This window comes from Salvelinus fontinalis, chromosome 1, assembly GCF_029448725.1.
Source record: "Salvelinus fontinalis isolate EN_2023a chromosome 1, ASM2944872v1, whole genome shotgun sequence".
Classification (NCBI taxonomy): Eukaryota; Metazoa; Chordata; class Actinopteri; order Salmoniformes; family Salmonidae; genus Salvelinus; species Salvelinus fontinalis.
In genome coordinates, this window is record NC_074665.1 from 58,465,506 (window position 1) to 58,483,019 (window position 17,514).

Consider the following 17,514-nt stretch of genomic DNA (forward strand, 5'->3'; position numbering starts at 1 on the left):
ATTAGAAGTACATTGTAATACTTCTGACAATACTTTTTAGCTATACTAAAGGCAATATTTGATGTAACTATGTTTCTTTTGTCTTTTAATAGCTATTCTAAAGAACCTTTTACGTAACACACACACACAATATGTCTCCATTTACAGAAATCTGTCAGTCTATAGAACACACGGAGTTGTCTGTGGAGCTGGAAATCTAAAATGGTGTCTCTATACAGTGTCCCAGGATCTACTATTTGTCTTGCGTTAGTAATGGGATCCCTGTGGCCATTCCTTCCACTGCAGTGTCGTTCCCCTGGTGTCACTGTTGTACTCTCCTAATTGCACCCTTTAATAAACGTCACCCTATGTGTGGTGTTTTGTGTGTGGTATTCTATGTGTCTGTTAGCAGTCTGATGTCTTCGATGTGGCAACCCCCTTCACAGCCATCCCACTTTGCTGTGTGCGTGGCGTTTTGTTTGAACAGTGAGTGAATGAGCGTTAAAGTGTGTGTGTGTGTGTGTGCGCATGTGTCTGTTTGCATACATATCAGCGTTTGCCCCGATATCTTTGTAACACTGTTTTATTACCAGTTGAGTCTTCAGAACGGTACACTGGTTCCCAACGTTAACATCTATCTGTTTTTTTTCCCTCCTTTCCTCTCCATCTCCCCTGGTATTTCTGTTTCTCCCCTCTCTGCTTTGGCTGTAAACTGACAGCTGTGAAATGGTTGCCCTTTATGAGGAACAGATCGAAGGAGAAAGACAAAGCGAAGGACACCTACCGCCGGTCCATGTGTAAGACCTCCGATAGCCTGGCGTCCTACCACCTCCATCCACCTCCTCTGGCCTGCGCCTTCCTGCTTCCCTCACCTAGCTTCTCTTCTCATAGCTTCTAGCTGCTTTCTATTCTTCCTTTCTAGGAATAAACAAAACGCGTACTCTAATTTATCACCAATAGTAGATACATCTATCTTAACAACACATTTTGTTGGGTTAGATTTGTGTACAGTCGAAGTAATGTCACACAAGAACTAACAAATGTAGATATTAGTACAAACTAACACTCTTCAATGATTAACAACACTTATGTGAAGTAATGTGAGTGGTAGTAGTGGTGTTCTGTAGTTCTTTTTCTGTAGTTTTTTCTGTTGTGGTATCTGTAGATGCACTCTAGGTTAGTCTTAGTCTAGGTTCTACATTTTTGGGGGGGAGAATTTAATCGGGGTCTAAACTTAATGTTGCGAGTTACAATAGTAGAATACACAAGGTGCCATTTCAAAAATATGTCTGTGCATCAGCAGTTTTCCTCTTGTTATGTCAGTCACTGATAGTCAGTCAATTAGCCCATGTCAGCAACAAAAAAATGTGGATTGCTATTTAGCGGCCAGCTATCTAAACTTGTTATCATGGTCGATTTACCAGCCGGGGGGGCCCCAATGGTTTTATTAGTCAGTCTCACTCAGATATTATATTAACAAATTCTAATATTTCTCTCCACTCTATGGCAAAATGTGTAGAATTGCACAAAATTAACTCAAACTTAAAAATGTTTCTCTCCGCTGTCAAAATGTCTTGCTCGCAAATTGGCCAACTGCTGCCTCTCATGAGTTCAGATTTTTTTGTGGCCCCCACCCCCATCAAAGTTGCCCATCGCTGGTCTAGGTCTAGAATCTAGATGATGTACAGTTGAAGTCGGAAGTATACATACACTTAGGTTGGAATCATTAAAACTTGTTTTTCAACCACTCCCCAGATTTCTTGTTAACAAACTATAGTTTTGGCAAGTTGGTTAGGACATTTACTTTGTACACAAGTAATTTTCCCAACAATTGTTTACAGACATATTATTTCACTTATAATTCACTGTATCACAATTTCAGGGGGTCAGAAGTTTACATAAGTTGACTGCCTTTTAAACAGCGTGAAAAATTCCATAAAATAATGGCATGGCTTTAGTAGCTTCTGATAAGCTAATTGACATCTTTTGAGTCAATTGGAGGTGTACCTGTGGATGTATTTCAAGGCCTACCTTCAAACTCACTGTCTCTTTGCTTGACATCATGGGAAAATCAAAAGAAATCAGCCAAGACCTCAGAAAAAAAATTGTAGACCACAAGTCTGGTTCATTCTTGGGAGCCTGAAGGTACCACGTTCATCTCTACAAACAATAGTACGCAAGTATAAACACCATGGGACCACGCAGCCGTCATACCGCTCAGGAGGAAGACGCGTTCTGTCTCCTAGAGATGAACGTACTTTGGTGCGAAAAGTGCAAATCAATCCCAGAACAGCAGCAAAGGACCTTGTGAAGATGCTGGAGGAAACCGGTACAAAAGTATCTATATCCACAGTAAAACGAGTTCTATATCGACATAACCTGAAAGGCCGCTCAGCAAGGAAGAAGCCACTGCTCCAAAACCGCCATGAAAAAGCCAGAATACGGTTTGCAACTGCACATGGGGACAAAGATCGTACTTTTTGGAGAATGTCCTCTGGTCTGATGAAACAAAAATAGAACTGTTTGGCCATAATGACCATTGTTATGTTTGGAGGAGAAAGGGGGAGGCTTGCAAGCCAAAGAACACCATCCCAACCGTGAAGCGCGGGGGTGGCAGCATCATGTTGTGGGGGTGCTTTGCTGCAGGAGGGACTGGTGCACTTCACAAAATAATGGCATCATGAGGGAGGAAAATTATGTGGATATATTGAAGCTACATCTCAAGACATCAGTCAGTAGGTTAAAGCTTGGTCGCAAATGGACAATGACCCCAAGCATACTTCCAAAGTTGTGGCAAGATGGCTTAAGGACAACAAAGTCAAGGTATTGGAGTGGCCATCACAAAGCCTTGACCTCAATCCTATAGAAAATTTGTGGGCAGAACTGAAAAAGTGTGTGCGAGCAAGGAGGCCTACAGACCTGACTCAGTTACACCAGCTCTGTCAGGAGGAATGGGCCAAAATTCACCCAACTTATTGTGGGAAGCTTGTGGAAGGCTACCCAAAACGTTTGACCCAAGTTAAACAATTTAAAGGCAATGCTACCAAAAACTAATTGAGTGTATGTAAACTTCTGACCCACTGGGAATGTGATGAAAGAAATAAAAGCTTAAATAAATCATTCTCTCTACTATTATTCTGACATTTCACATTCTTAAAATAAAGTGGCGATCCTAACTGACCTAAGACAGGGAATTTTTACAAGGATTAAATGTCATGAATTGTGATAAACTGAGTTTAAATGTATTTGGCTAAGGTATATGTAAACTTCCGACTTCAACTGTATATGTGACAGTGCAGTCGGGAGGTACTGTATGCCATTCTACTGTACCTTACTGTATAGGGTGGTGCGGTCTGTAGGTGTGTGTGTGGCCTGCACATTGACTCTGGCCCCATCCATCTATATACTGTATCTCTGCCTGTCTGCCTGTGGTGTGAGCGCAGCCTGTCATCCTCCTCACTCCTCTCTCACTACAGAGCCGGCATGACTTTGCAGAACCTCACTGCTCTTTCTCTTTCTCTCGCCACCTCTCACTCACAGCCACCACGTAGGAATTGAAGTGGAGCCTTACAGTGCTTTTTTCTCTTTCTTTCTCTTTTTCTTTCATTTCCTGACTTATCTGTCACTCTCTGCTATTTTTATTGAGTCTTTCAGTTTGGCTGCATTTCAGCTCTTGTGCATGCCTTGCCGACATGGGCTTGCCCACACTGACTGTGGCACATCTCTGAATGCTGCTGCTTTGACTTAGCAGCTACTTCATGCCTAGCCTAGCGTTACTCCCTGTGCCCTCGGCTAATTTATCTCCATCTCCACCACAGCCATGAACGACCTGCTGCAGACCATTGCCCTGGCAGGGGGCCAGTGGGCGGGCAGCACAGAGAACCTGGAGGGGCCCGTGGAGGCCAACGGGGGCAGCAGAAGTCGGCACATGAAGGAGCTGGGCTCCATGGCCTACTCCACTAATGCTATCAACTACGCCACCCTCACTTTGCCCTCTGGCAACAGGGCCAAGAGGAGCCTGAAGATCAAAGGTAGAGACTACAGGACCGCTAGTCGATCCTCCTTTGGTGGTGTGGTGAACTATCATCTAGAATGTGTATTTACTACAAGTCTCATTGTGTTTCAGAAGCAAGTCATTGTTTAATCCATCGTAAATGTCATTTTTCTTTCATCTCCATTTTTACTTTTTGATTTGGACACCGGTGAATGCCTACCATCATACTCTAGCTTTCAGAAGATTATCTGCCACATACTTTGTTTCCTTCGTAAGCCCTATTCTCCTGTAGTTTCTCCATCCCTCCAGCCATAACTCATATTTCCACATCTTTGTCTCCTCCAGACAACGCTTCCTGTGAAGACGTTCCAGCATCCTCAGACGACCCCATTGGGATCAGAGGTCAAGGTAAGTTAACTGTTGACCTTTAGGACAAACTCCCATTACTATTATTTAACCACAGGGCTTTACACCAGTTTATTTACCCTGTGTAGGGTGCCGTCTTTCGGATGGGACGTTAAACGGGTGTCCTGACTCTCTGAGGTCATTAAAGATCCCATGGCACTTATCGTAAGAGTAGGGGTGTTAACCCCGGTGTCCTGGCTAAATTCCCAATCTGGCCCTCAAACCATCATGGTCACCTAATAATCCCCAGTTTACAATTGTCTCATTCATCCCCCTCCTCTCCCCTGTAACTATTCCCCAGGTCGTTGCTGCAAATGAGAACGTGTTCTCAGTCAACTTACCTGGTAAAATAACGGTAAAATAAATAAATAAATAAAAATTACTGGGAGACAAAGGAATTAAATATCAAATGGGGAAAAAATTGGCAATGTTTTAAAGCCTTACAGTAAGTGTAAATGTCGTGCCACTGGAAGCTTGGTTTATATCTCTACATTTCAGTTTGCTACCATTAGAGCAGGGTTCTCCAAACCTGGAACGCTACCCTACTGTAAGTTTTTTCTCCAGCCCCAGTTGTAACTAACCTGATGCAGCTGATCAACCAGCTAATTAAAATCAGGTGTGCTAGATTAGGGTTGGAGAGAAAACATACAGGACGGTCCAGGAACAGGGTTTTAAAGCCCTGCGTTAGAGTAGATCTGCTTAAATGACTAGATTCGGCATGCTATCACAAACAGTAAACTCTGCTTAACAAATGGTCATGAGCCGCATTCCTCCCATTAGCTAGTAGATCGGGCTGTCTGCCTACTCGATTCTCCCAAACACAAACATCACAATTAGTGTCCATTATCTCCATTTTCTGTGCAGTCTTGGCTAGCTAAAATGTCCTTCCACTGTCATGTACGTTGTATTATACAGTAATGTACCTTCTATTGCATGAACTTTACCACGACTGTTATATTGTACTTTGTTATGATGTGCTGTGAAGTTGGTGAGTTAATTAATATAATGGCAGATAACCTAGTACAATGCATTATATCCTAAACTGAGCCAAACTAACAGTAGCTCAGTATAAGTGAACTGCACCACTGTAGTAGCAGGTTAACCCAGTTAGCTGTGTGTGTTGAATGTGCCAGGCCTACAGGTCTTTAGCAGTGCTCAGGCTCTGTCGCCCTCTGCTCTCGACCCGTCCGCTATGTGCAGAGTCCCCTGTAGCATCTGTTGTAAGTGACACACTTGTGTACATCTGTCTAAGACCACTAACAGTACCACTTTACTCAAGACTGCCACTGCTATCAATGATTACCACCCACTACCTGCGGACATCGCTTCCCCAGTACTACTACTGTACCAGCCACACCAAACCTGAACCAAACTGAAGACCACTAATAACAGCAACAACATTGTATCAATTTGCATCCCACACATTCACATACAGCCCACCTATCCTTTGGTACATTCCTCTGCTCCAGGTCTCCTCCTCTCCCTACTCCTCTCAATCACCTGAGCCCCTCCCGTGTTGGTCTCTGGGTCATGTCAATCACAAGGCCCCTCTCCTTTCCTCCAATCAGGTTTTACAACAGGTTTTTCTTCATGAATGATTCCTCCCTTTGTGTTTGTGTGGCCCCTCCCTCTCCACTCCCTTTGTGTGATTGGGCATGTTGGCGTTGTGTGGCACCGTGCCACCCCTCCTGCCTGCACCATCTGCTGACCCGTGTGACGTGTCCTCTCAATCTGTGTCCTCTTATCCCTATCCAGACTCGAGAGCCTCCAGCCTCCATAGTATCAAGACCATCAGCAGTAATACCTCCCACTCCGCTCCGCTCGAGGCCAAAGGTACAGTCACATCACTAAGGAGAACGCCCCCTCTCTCCCACGCTCCTGCATATGACACCTCCTTCATTGTACTCTCTGTTGATTTTCTCATACACACACGTTAGAGAGAAAAAACACAACACTTTTGTGATCTATTAACATTGATACTATAACTCTCTTCCTCTCTCTGTGTGAGCTAGGTTCTGGCATGTTTATTATTTATTTATTTATTTGCATTCTCACAAATAAGCAGGTTTCTGAGCTTTGCTGGTTTATATCTAGTGCCTGTCATCACCTTAGGGTGATACTCGTATGTTAGTACCTAAGTTAGTCATACACTATTAGAGCAGAACTCGCCTACAGTAGTGTGTTTCTCTTCAGGCACGTTGAACGGAAACCTCAGCAGGCCCCACAGTGAGAGCAGTGGGGAGTTCAGCCTCAGTCTGGACCAGGAGGAGTGGTCCAGCGGGAGCAGCCCTGTCCAGCAGCCCCTGTCCCGCTCCTCTCATCAGAGCCCCATGCTGCTGCAGAGGTCCCTGGAACCCCAGGCCAAGAAGAAGAATGGCAGCGCCTCAGGCAGCGCCAGCGAGGTGCTCTCTCTACAGCAGTTCCTAGAGGAGCGCATCGACCCTGCAGAGGTGACAGCCTGGAACACACAGGAACATTAGATTAAGACTTTACTGTACAATTTTTAGATAGGAGTACTGTTTTATTCATAGGCTTCAGATGAGCTATGATAAGAAACAAGTAGAAGTTATTTCACCACTCAAGTCTGCTATAAAAACCCAGGTATTATGGTATGGTAACTTTACTGTCTCTTCTCCATCAATAGTCTGGCAGCCAAGAGAATCTGACCGTTGAGTCTCCCCACCTTTCTGGAGGCGCTGAGCATGTGCAGAGAGACCGGGCCGAGCGAGGCTCCACCGGCACTAAGGGGCGGGGCATCCTGCGCTCAACCAGTGGGAAGGCAGCGCCAGTGAACTCCGATGGCCGCCCCTCCAGGGGTGGCCAACCAGGCCATCCCAGCTTACGAAAGGCAGAGAGTACGCGTGTGAAGGGCATGGTCCAGCCACGGGTCAGCCTCTCCTCCCAGAGTAAAGCCGTGTCTGTGTCTGAGCGTCTGGACATCTCCTCCTCCATGCTGCCCCGGGCCAGCAGCGTCATATCCACAGCCGAGGGCTCCACACGTCGGACCAGCATCCACGACCTGCTGTCCAAAGACACCCGGCAGCCCGTGTCTGTGGACCCCTCACCCTCCTCAAAGGCCTTGCCTCGTGCCTACACCACGCCCAGTGAGTACCCCCCAACCAACAACCCCACCCAGTCCCAACATCCCACCCACCAGTCCATCCCCCTAGCCCCAGACCCCATGCCCCTGTCCCTGCCGAAGTCAGTCAGTATGCCCTGCACAGGCAGTCAGCACCCCCTCAGTTGTAAGGAAACTGACCTCTCCAGCCTCGAGTCTTTCTTTGGCTCGTCCTTCACAGTGGAGTCAGTGTTTATGGACTCCATCTTCAGCGAGCCAGCCTTCACAGGGTGCAGTAGCAAGAGCCACACCTTCCTTTCCCTCAACACCTCCCTGGTCAGTAACATCAGCGGCCCCCCAGGCAAAACCCACCTCCGGCCCAACCCTGCCCAAACCGCCCAGAACCAACCAAATGGGCTAAAGCCCAGCCCACCTGACCAGAATGGGGAACATGTCATTGACACCAATCATGTGCTTGATGCTGACCCATCTCCACCCCTTAGCCCAGAGGACCAACAATCGTTGTGGTATGAGTATGGCTGTGTCTGAATGTGTGGCGTCCTGGTCAGCTACTGATCTGGGACCTGCTTAAGGACCGGTGATGGTCAGGGAGAAAGAAGGAACTCTGCATGCATTATCAAAGCCCTATCATGCTATGTTTTCCTTTGAGCTTTTATGTTTGTTTTTTCATGGCTGATTTGTAAATCCCTTTTCCTCACTCCTGGTTTGGTATTTCCCTCCGTCTTATGGAACGTGGGGTTCTCTGGATGTCTTTGCTTCAAAGGTCTGTTCACACTGTATTTGGCTCACATTATAACTTTGTTTTATGGGGGACATCAATAGCTGTTCTAGTTATTTTATTCATTATTTGCTATTTCTTTTCGAATCACAAATACATTTTCAGAAAACATGCTGCAAAGCTACATTAACTATCATTTGGATGTTCAGTGCATCTTTAAAACATCTTCATGTCAGAAGTCCTCCAGAATTAGAATGGAGCTCTGTTTAATAATAAAGTAATGAGGCTTGTAGAACACGTCCCATGATAGGCTGACTGAGGAACACATTAACTGTCATTATGTAATCTAGCCCTTCAGAGGAAAGCAGTTTCACATCTATTGAAATTAGATAAAATATTTGGTTTCCCCTCTATCTTCTTGGGTGTTTGGTATGTGGGAGAACCCTGTCCTGTCTAAAGTACTGTGTCACATGGCATTACCAGTCTACTTCTACTGTGTCAATCTCAATGCATATTCACTGAACTGCATGGCTTTATTCTCTTGGTTTTGTCTTGGTTTTGTTCTGATGCTCTCATTTTGATTGTTGTGATCAAAATGGTTTTGTTTTGTGCATATGACACATTTTTCTGTTCCATTTCTTTTTCTGACCAAACCACTTTCAATGTGGGGATTCTGATTGGGTGAATTGGGGCTAAGGGATTGTTTTTGAGGAAACGTAATTCACAAAATGAGCTGAGAGCAATGTTACGTGTTTGAGAGAGAACATTTTAAAGATTGTTGAGTCTTGTGTTTGTGTTGCTCTAAGACAGCATCATAGTGGTGAGAGAAATTTGCAATTGAGACAAATATGATGGCCAGATTATGTTGTGAATGAAGGTTCCTCTACTCTTGGTTGTCATGGTATTGGATCTGGTTAAAGCCTTGAATGCTCATGGCCACAATACAAATTCCAATTGCACAATAACACATTTTAGGTTATGTATATTTGTAGACTGACTACACCTTGTACAAACAGATGTTTTAACATTGAGTTATATTCAAGGACAGAAAGCACTCATGTATGCACAAGCAGTAGGAGTAGTAATGTTAGTTAGATTTTTATTTCTGCTTTATGTATTTGCCATTTTGAAATAGTTTTATTGTATTTATCTTGTGTATCAACTAACGTTCGGCCTTTATTCCGATGTAATATGACATGCCTTTGTTCTGCAGATGTGGAAGTGTTACAAGAGCGCAGAAAGTCAAAAAGCAGTGGGGAGCAACAAAGCTCCTAAACATTACTCATCGGCTACCGTTATGAGCTCAAGTGGTGAGTGCTACTCTGAGTCCAGTGGGGGGTGCTCCATGGTAACTCGGTGGCGTAACAGATGTCCCATCCTGTTCATGCTTGCTTATGCTGGTGTTGTAAAGGGCACATGAATGGAGCCTGGTCTGCATGGCGTCCCTAATAACAGGAGGTCCTGACCTGCTACACTCCCTCCCTGTTCCTCAGTGTAACGTGTTCATAGCTGGCTTTTCTTTTACTTTTCTCTGCTGGTATTCAGGAAAAACCACTGGTGGCTCTATAGGAGGTTGTGATCCCTTTGTGAACTTATCTGCAGTGCTGCATGGATTGTGGGTCACGCAGCTGAAACCCCTCCCTGTCAATGCATGTAGACTGCTTTCCAGTGCGTCCATATATATGTTCATCCTCTTCTCTGATGTCATCTGCCGCTAACCTCTTTTTCTGTCCTCTTCTCTCTTCTGTCTGCCTCCAACTCAGAGAGAAAAGTGACCTTAAAGCTGTCTGACTCTGAAGCCATTTAAATGTTGGTCTACTGAGATGGTCTTCAGTGCGAAAAAAAGATTGTGTAAAACAAAAATGTATCTTTATATATACTTTTTTTCAAACAAAAAATCAATTCTTCAATAAAGAAAAGTAAACATCCTCTTTTTCTCCTTGAATCAAGGAAATAAAACTCTTAAGACACAGTATGTGGCGACAATAGTTTTTTTTCTAGAAGTGACTTTCTGGTAAATTGCACTGCAATGGTGTGACAGACTGCTAACATGCACTCTACACGGACATACTGTTTGTGCCAATGTTCACGCAAAGCCAAATGGGTGAACTTAAACGAGACCCTGAAGACTCCTTGTCCTCTGTGACTTTGAATCAGCTGGATTTTTTCTGTCTGCCAATTGATGCTAATTATACTTTTTTTGTTGTAAATGAGCATGCACATGCAGCAACTTTCTGAGGAACAACTGATGTCTACGTTCAACAATCTGCACAGAAGGGAAAAAAATGCATGTGGGCACAGAACAAGGTCAAACACAATGTGCATGGAGCAATCAACCTGCTTCTCTTCCAATCAGAATGGACGATTGTTTTAAGTTGTGTTCCTCTGAAATGCCAAAATGACTTGTGGGAAGCCATGCCAACTGTGATTGACATACAATCCAATCATGAAGGTTGTGTGAGCTGAATGGCACAGCTTTGTATATGTGTACAGTATGTATGTGGCTACTATCAGATTTCTGTCTGTGATGACCCTAGTGTTCATTTCCTTTTCCACTTTTACATAAATCCATTTGATAAAAATTCCAGAAGAATCCTGTGTCATTTCATCTTCACTGCCCACAGTGCTGTCTTCATCACATAAAGGACTGTGACCCTCAAGTAACCTATTCTTCCCCTGATTAATGATTGATTTTGTCTGCGTTTATAGAATCATGAAATCTCACCAGCTAAAGTTGTTGGGATATTGGATCAAAGTAATGTCATGATTTCTATGGACAGACGAATGCAAGGCGCTTAAAATAATCTCTAGCCTAATCTTGTATTGCTTTTATATAAAGAATACAAAGATCCCAGTCAAAGCTTTATGGAACACAAGTGATGAACGGGGGTTGTGCCGATGACGTCCATTTACTGGATCGACAAAGCTTGAGTTATCCATTAGCCTACATAAAACGTATACTTTGGCCACTCAATGGTGTAGTCTGCGCGATAAGGAGGTATACACCAGAATATAACCACTTTGGGGGGGGGGGGTGTATGAGTGGATAATCAATGTTCCATGACTACAGTAATTGTGTCAGAAAGGTGTAAATTACTAGATCTTGCTGAGGGAGATATGAGGATGCAACCACCATCATCACTACTACATTGTCTATCAACCGTCCACATAGAATAAAGACTGCTCTCTTGCCCATAGAAAATAAGGGCTCTCCAGACCTTATTCTGTCCCAAAGGTTAGCTGAAAATTGTAACAATGCCCATTTCTCTTGTGAGAGAACATATGATAAATGTATGAACTTGAAGATTTGATTCTCTGACATGTATTATAATTGTTATATTTTCTACCTTAAACCCAGGGGTGGTTCCAGGCATAAGCGACATAAGCGGTCACTTAACCCGGACGACGCCGGGCCATTTGTGATACAACCCGGGTCTGTAATGACAACGGAAAGCTCCTTGAACCTGGGAATATGCAAGGCCTATTGTATAGATAATATAACAAAAATTAAACGTTTAAGAGATCAGATTTTTCTGTTTTGAAATACTTTGCTACAATGACACAGTTGTCTACCCACCTTGTTCCTTTCTTTTAGCATGTGCACGTAGTACTATATTGAAAGCTGCGCCACTCAAGATACGTACTACGCATCTTTAATACAACGAAATGTTTGAATGCTGAGGGATTTATGTCCCTACCAGCCTATTGTTGCACTCGCAAATGCTTCATAATGTATTTCTTTGTAGACTATAGCCTTGAAATAATTCATTTTCGTTCCTTCTTACACACTGCTTGCGTCGCAAAATAAATGTACACATACGTTATTCAATCATTGCGCCAATGAGCGTTTACGTTGCCAGGCGCTAAAATAGAAGTTACCCATGGCCAGTTGTGATACAGCCTGTACTTAAACCAGGGTCTGTAGTGACACCTTTAGCACAGATGCAGTGCCTTAAAGCCCCTTCACCCATGTGTGGTTTGTGAATACTTTAAGTCACTGTACTTCAGAAAGAACAAAGTTCTGTTCAAAAACAACCAATGGGCCGCAGGTAGCCTAGTGGTTAGGAGCGGTGGGCCAGTAACTAATAGGTTGCTAGATTGAATCCCCAAGCCTACAAGGTAAATATCTGCCGTTCTGCCCCTGAACAAGGCAGTTAACCCACTGTTTCCCGGTAGGCCACCATTGTAACTAAGAATTTATTTAACTAGGCAAGTCAGTTAAGAACAGGTTCAATTTAAAGTAAGTCCACACCAAGCCCATATTTAGAAAATGCTAATGCTTAAACCAATAACTACTTTTAGCCCTGCTAATAATAATTCTCCGGAAATGTGATATTGGTTTACCCATCTCATTCATATCCAGTGTGAAAAAAATAGGAATCAAGCCATCGGTGAAAACATTTTATTTAGTCCAGTCCATCAGTTTACTTGTCCTCAGGCTTGTTGAAGCAGTAAGTGAGGCAGCACTTGCCACAGTAGTGCCTATCGAAGTGGCTGGCCATGAACACACCAGCGCCACACTCTTCAGCTGGACACTCACGACGCAGACGGTGGATCTTGCCATTTTCATCAACCTGAAGATACACCATGGAAGCCATAAGTATAGCAACAAACACGCACACAAATGAGACAGTGGCCGTGTTCAGTAGTGCACAACAGCAAATGTTTTGCAACAGAAAACAAATTCCCTCTTATCACACACCTCATTGACAAGGAATTTGACACCACAGTAAGTCTGAATATTCATTTAAAATTTGCTTTGTTTATGCCTAATAAACATGGCCTATGTATACCAGATTTTTAAAATACTAATACTTAAATTGACTTCTGGAGCCAGTAACAAATGTCTACAAAACAAATGCTGGCTCCATTCACTAGACCAAGGATTTTTAAACAATGGGTCAAGACCCAAAGTATGCCCTGGGCATGCGAGGTGGGTCGAGTTATGGAAATTCATCTTATAATACTACTTAATTCAGGCCGTTGAAGGAAAATATGGGTCACAAGAGGCCGGTCAATTTCTAATTTGGGTCTCTAGCTGAAAAAGTTTAAGATCCACTGCACTAGAGACTAGTGGCAGTAGACAGCCAAATTGACATAGACTTTTTTTGTTATCTACTGGACTGGTTATCAGCAATCAAGGAAATGGATCAGGTTGCGATCCAGCGCATTTACCTTGTAGTACTTGAGCACTGCGAGCTTGACCTTCTTCCTCTTGTGCTTGTTCTTTTTGGGAGTGGTGTAGGACTTCTTCTTCCTTTTCTTGGCACCCCCACGCAGTCTCAGCACCAAATGCAGAGTGGACTCCTGCAAGAAAAAGCAATTCAGTTCAGCCAAAAAGACCAACAAACAGCTATGGCGTCAGTGGTCAATGCTGCATATGACAATCTAAAAATAAATACTTATTTGGGCTGTCTCATTGTAGTGAAAAATTCAAATATAAACCTAAGAAGTATTCCCCATCTGTACCAGAATTAACCAAAATACTGAGAAAATAGCAATACAATGAATGAGTCGGCAGGTAGCCTAGCGGTTAACTTCTTATGGCTGGGGGGCAGTATTGAGTAGCTTGGATGAATAAGGTGCAGAGTAAACTGCCTGCTACTCAAGATCTGCATATTATTAGATTTGGATGGAAAACACTGAAGTTTCTAAAACTGTTTGAATGATGTCTGTGAGTATAACAGTACTCATATCGCAGGCAAAAACCTGAGAAAAAATCCAACCCGGAAGTGGGAAATCTGAGGTTTGTAGGTTTAAGTCTTTGCCTATTCAATATACAGTGTAAAATTTGGTCCGATTGCACTTCCTAAGGCTTCCACTAGATGTCAAGTCTTTAGAACCTTGTTTCAGGCTTCTACTGTGAAGGGGGAGAGAATAAGAGCTGATTGAGTCAGGTGTCTGGCAGAATGCCATGAGCTCAGTCAGGCGGGCACCTGTGAGAGTTAGCTGCGTTCCTTTTCCTTTCTAAAGACAAAGGAATTGTCCAGTTGGAATATTATTGAAGATTTCTGATAAAAACATCCTAAAGATTGATTCTATACTTCGTTTGACATGTTTCTACGAACTGTAGTCTGAACTAAGTGCCTGCGCCGTGTGAATTTAGATTTGTGAACTAAACGCGTGAACAAAAAGGAGGTATTTGGACAAATTATGGACTTTATCAAACAAAACAAACATTTGTGGAACTGGGATTCCTGGGAGTGCATTCTGATGAAGATCGAAGGTAAGTGAATAGTTATAATGCCATTTCTGACTTCTGTTGACTGCACAACATGGCGGGTATCTGTATGGCTTGTTTTGGTCTCTGAGCGCTGTACTCAGATTATTGCATGGTGTGCTTTTTCCATAAACATTTACATTTAAGTCATTTAGCAGACGCTCTTATCCAGAGCGACTTACAAATTGGTGCATTCACCTTATGACATCCAGTGGAACAGCCACTTTACAATAGTGCATCTAGATCATCTAGATAAAGCTTTTTTGAAATCTGACACAGCGGTTGCATTAAGGTGAAGTATCTATAATTCCATGCATAACACTTGTATCTGTTATCAATGTTTATAACGAGTATTTCTGTAAATTGATGTGGCTCTGCAAAATCACCAGATGTTTTGTAAGCAAAACATTACTGAACATAACGCGCCAATGTAAACTATGATGTTTGGATAAAAATATTTACTTTACCGAACAAAACATACATGTATTGTGTAACAAAGTCCTATGCGTGTCATCTGATAAATCAAAGGTTAGTGATTTTCTCTTTCTGCTTTTTGTGACTCCTCTTTGGCTGGACAAATGGCTGTTTTTCTGTGACTAGGTGCTGACCTAACATAATCTCATGGTATGCTTTCGTCGTAAAGCCTTTTTGAAATAGGACACCGTGGTGGGATTAACAAGTTTATTTAAAATGGTGTATAATACTTGTATGTTTGAGGAATTTTAATTATGAGATTTCTATTTTAATTTGGCGCCCTGCACTTTCACTGGCTGTCATATCGATCCCGTTAACGGGATTTCAGCCGTAAGACGTTAAGAGCATTGGGCCAGTAAACTTTGCCATTTTTCACCTAGATGGCTATGTGCCCTTGAGTAAGGCACTTAGCCATAATAGCTCTGGATAAGAGCATCTGCTAAAAAACAAAAAAGTCAAATTAAACACTGCTGAGAAACAATGGTGTCCATATTTAATCTACCACAAACAATAATTCCTGATGGCAATACATTAAAACCTTCTGAAATGTCATACTTTGACCGAATATTCAGCATGCATTACTTATAATATGATCTGAAACATTTTAAGATAAAAGCAAGGCTGAGAACCCCTGGTCTACAGGAATGGTGTTGTGGACTTCAGTGATGTATTCTATTTCCTGCAACACATTTACGAAAGTGTAGTATTGTCAAATGTTTACCAAGGTGAAAATGTCAGCTCACCTTCTGAATGTTGTAGTCGGACAGTGTGCGTCCATCCTCCAGCTGCTTACCAGCGAAGATCAACCTCTGCTGATCGGGAGGGATACCTGGAGAGACATGAGGGTGAGTTCAATCTTTCAGGCAGCCACTTCAAGCAATTCCAAAGATTTAAAAACAAAAGTGCAATTACCTTCTTTGTCTTGGATTTTGGCCTTGACATTTTCAATGGTGTCTGAAGGCTCAACCTGCATATAACATTAGAGAACCTGTCTTGAAACGGAAGCTAATGTGGCTAGCAAGAAGACTAAACAGTTCCAAGACAACTCATTCCCAAGGTATTGGTGTACTAACTACCAGCAAAAAGGCAGTAACAAATTACTCATAAGTACATCTACATTAAAGCAGACGGGTGTTATTAGATGGGTAAGATAAGTTGCCGAGCTGTACCGGTCATTTACACGTGTATAAGCAGGGCCATGCTACTAAAATTATAGTTAGCTACTGGTAGCCAACTAGCTAGCAGTTCAGAATAAAAGACCAGTAACCAAATCGGCAAGTTCTGGTAGGCTATTAACTACTGTCCAATAAAGATGAGGGAACTTGCAAAGGTGTTTATACCTGGTGAATTGCTATAACGCACTATAGGCTGATTTTAAAGTGTTACCTAGCCAGCTAGTTTTCTAAAGAATGCATGCGCCGCTATTAGAGGCAGGAAGCACTCCTGCACCAAATCCGAAGTACCCACCTCGAGGGTTATTGTCTTCCCCGTGAGGGTTTTGACGAAAATCTGCATCTTGGCGATCAATCCACCTGCACACAAGAACGACCGTGTTGTAAGTACAACTATATCAGCTAAAACACGATCTACAATGTCTTTATTGTGGTAAATAATTGCTTAAAATAGAGAGCACGATCTTACCACCGGTCTCCTACTAATGGCGGATCATGAGAAGAGGGCTTTCCGAGCGTGCGACGGGGTTTTCTCGGCTCGTCTGCAGGGAGTAGGCGTCAAATAAAATGCCTGTTCAAAAACACCCTCAGAAAAATGCATAATACATCACACTTTACTTTTCGAGGTGTTTTCCCCAAACCAGATAAGTTTTTTCTGAAAAGATAAACATCCGTTTTGCTACTTTTTAGAAATACAGATATTGTGGGAGAAGTCCCCCACCTAAAAAAATAATTGACTTTAAAATAAGGTGACCAGATTTCTGAGTTCGGCGGTCAATATATAATTAAAATATCCAATGTTATTATCTATGAAATATAAAGGGGGACAATTCCGGTTTCATGTATTTAGTCTAACAGGCACATTGTGATAGACAAAGAAAACAACTATATTACAGAAACATTACAGACAAGACAGAACTGTCCAATCTGAACAGCCATTCAGTGGTCCTGGTAGAATAAGAGCAGAAGAGAACATGAGCAAAATTGAAAAAACAGACAATAGTATATGTGAAATAGTTAACATAATAAAGAAATAACATGCTGATGATTGGTAACTACATAATATACTTATACCAACCTAATCTGTATATTTCTCAGAAGAATGTATTTTCTTCAGGATTGCGCTGTCTTTGGCCAGCTTCTCCATGAACTCTTGGCAGGGGAGGTTGACGTTTGTCTTCACAATAAGCATGGCCTTGATGGTAGGAACAGTGAACCTATTTCTTACTGCTGTCCATAGATCATTCATTTGGGAGAACACTCTCTCGACTGGTGCATTACTTCCAGGTAAGCACATGACAACAGACACTAATCAGCCAGGTTAGTGTGTGGGATGTCATTCTCTTTGAAGGGGGTAACCACCGTGCTCCATCTCTGACTTAGCGGTGTCTCAGATGTTTTCCATTCTTCAAGCGATCCCTCCTTTAGGAACTCTTGCAGGCCAGTAACCTCGTCACACAATGCATCCTAATT

The 17,514-nt window shown here is 42.8% G+C and overlaps 2 protein-coding genes across 6 annotated transcripts in view; one reads left to right on the forward strand and one right to left on the reverse strand.

Moving 5' to 3' along the window:
* LOC129858404 (girdin-like) overlaps positions 1–12,691 on the forward strand; it is an 89,786-nt gene extending 77,095 nt beyond the window's left edge. For 2 of the 5 annotated variants that reach the window (XM_055927605.1, XM_055927611.1), the window contains 6 exons: positions 699–776; positions 3,798–4,010; positions 4,319–4,381; positions 6,134–6,211; positions 6,572–6,828; positions 7,023–12,691. In XM_055927605.1, the coding sequence (XP_055783580.1) occupies positions 699–776; positions 3,798–4,010; positions 4,319–4,381; positions 6,134–6,211; positions 6,572–6,828; positions 7,023–7,985 (1,652 nt within the window). In that variant the 3' untranslated portion in view covers positions 7,986–12,691. The remainder of the gene's footprint in view (positions 1–698; positions 777–3,797; positions 4,011–4,318; positions 4,382–6,133; positions 6,212–6,571; positions 6,829–7,022) is intronic. The other 3 variants (XM_055927627.1, XM_055927637.1, XM_055927621.1) reach the window with 3 other exon arrangements.
* Positions 12,564–16,587, reverse strand: LOC129858486 (ubiquitin-40S ribosomal protein S27a-like). The gene is made up of 6 exons (XM_055927755.1): positions 16,511–16,587; positions 16,337–16,401; positions 15,782–15,836; positions 15,613–15,698; positions 13,351–13,482; positions 12,564–12,749 (listed from the first exon to the last, which is right to left on the reverse strand). The coding sequence occupies exons 2-6, from the start codon at positions 16,382–16,384 to the stop codon at positions 12,600–12,602; spliced, it is 471 nt and encodes a 156-aa protein (XP_055783730.1). The 5' UTR covers positions 16,385–16,401; positions 16,511–16,587; the 3' UTR covers positions 12,564–12,599.
* Between the last annotated feature and the right edge of the window lie 927 nt (positions 16,588–17,514).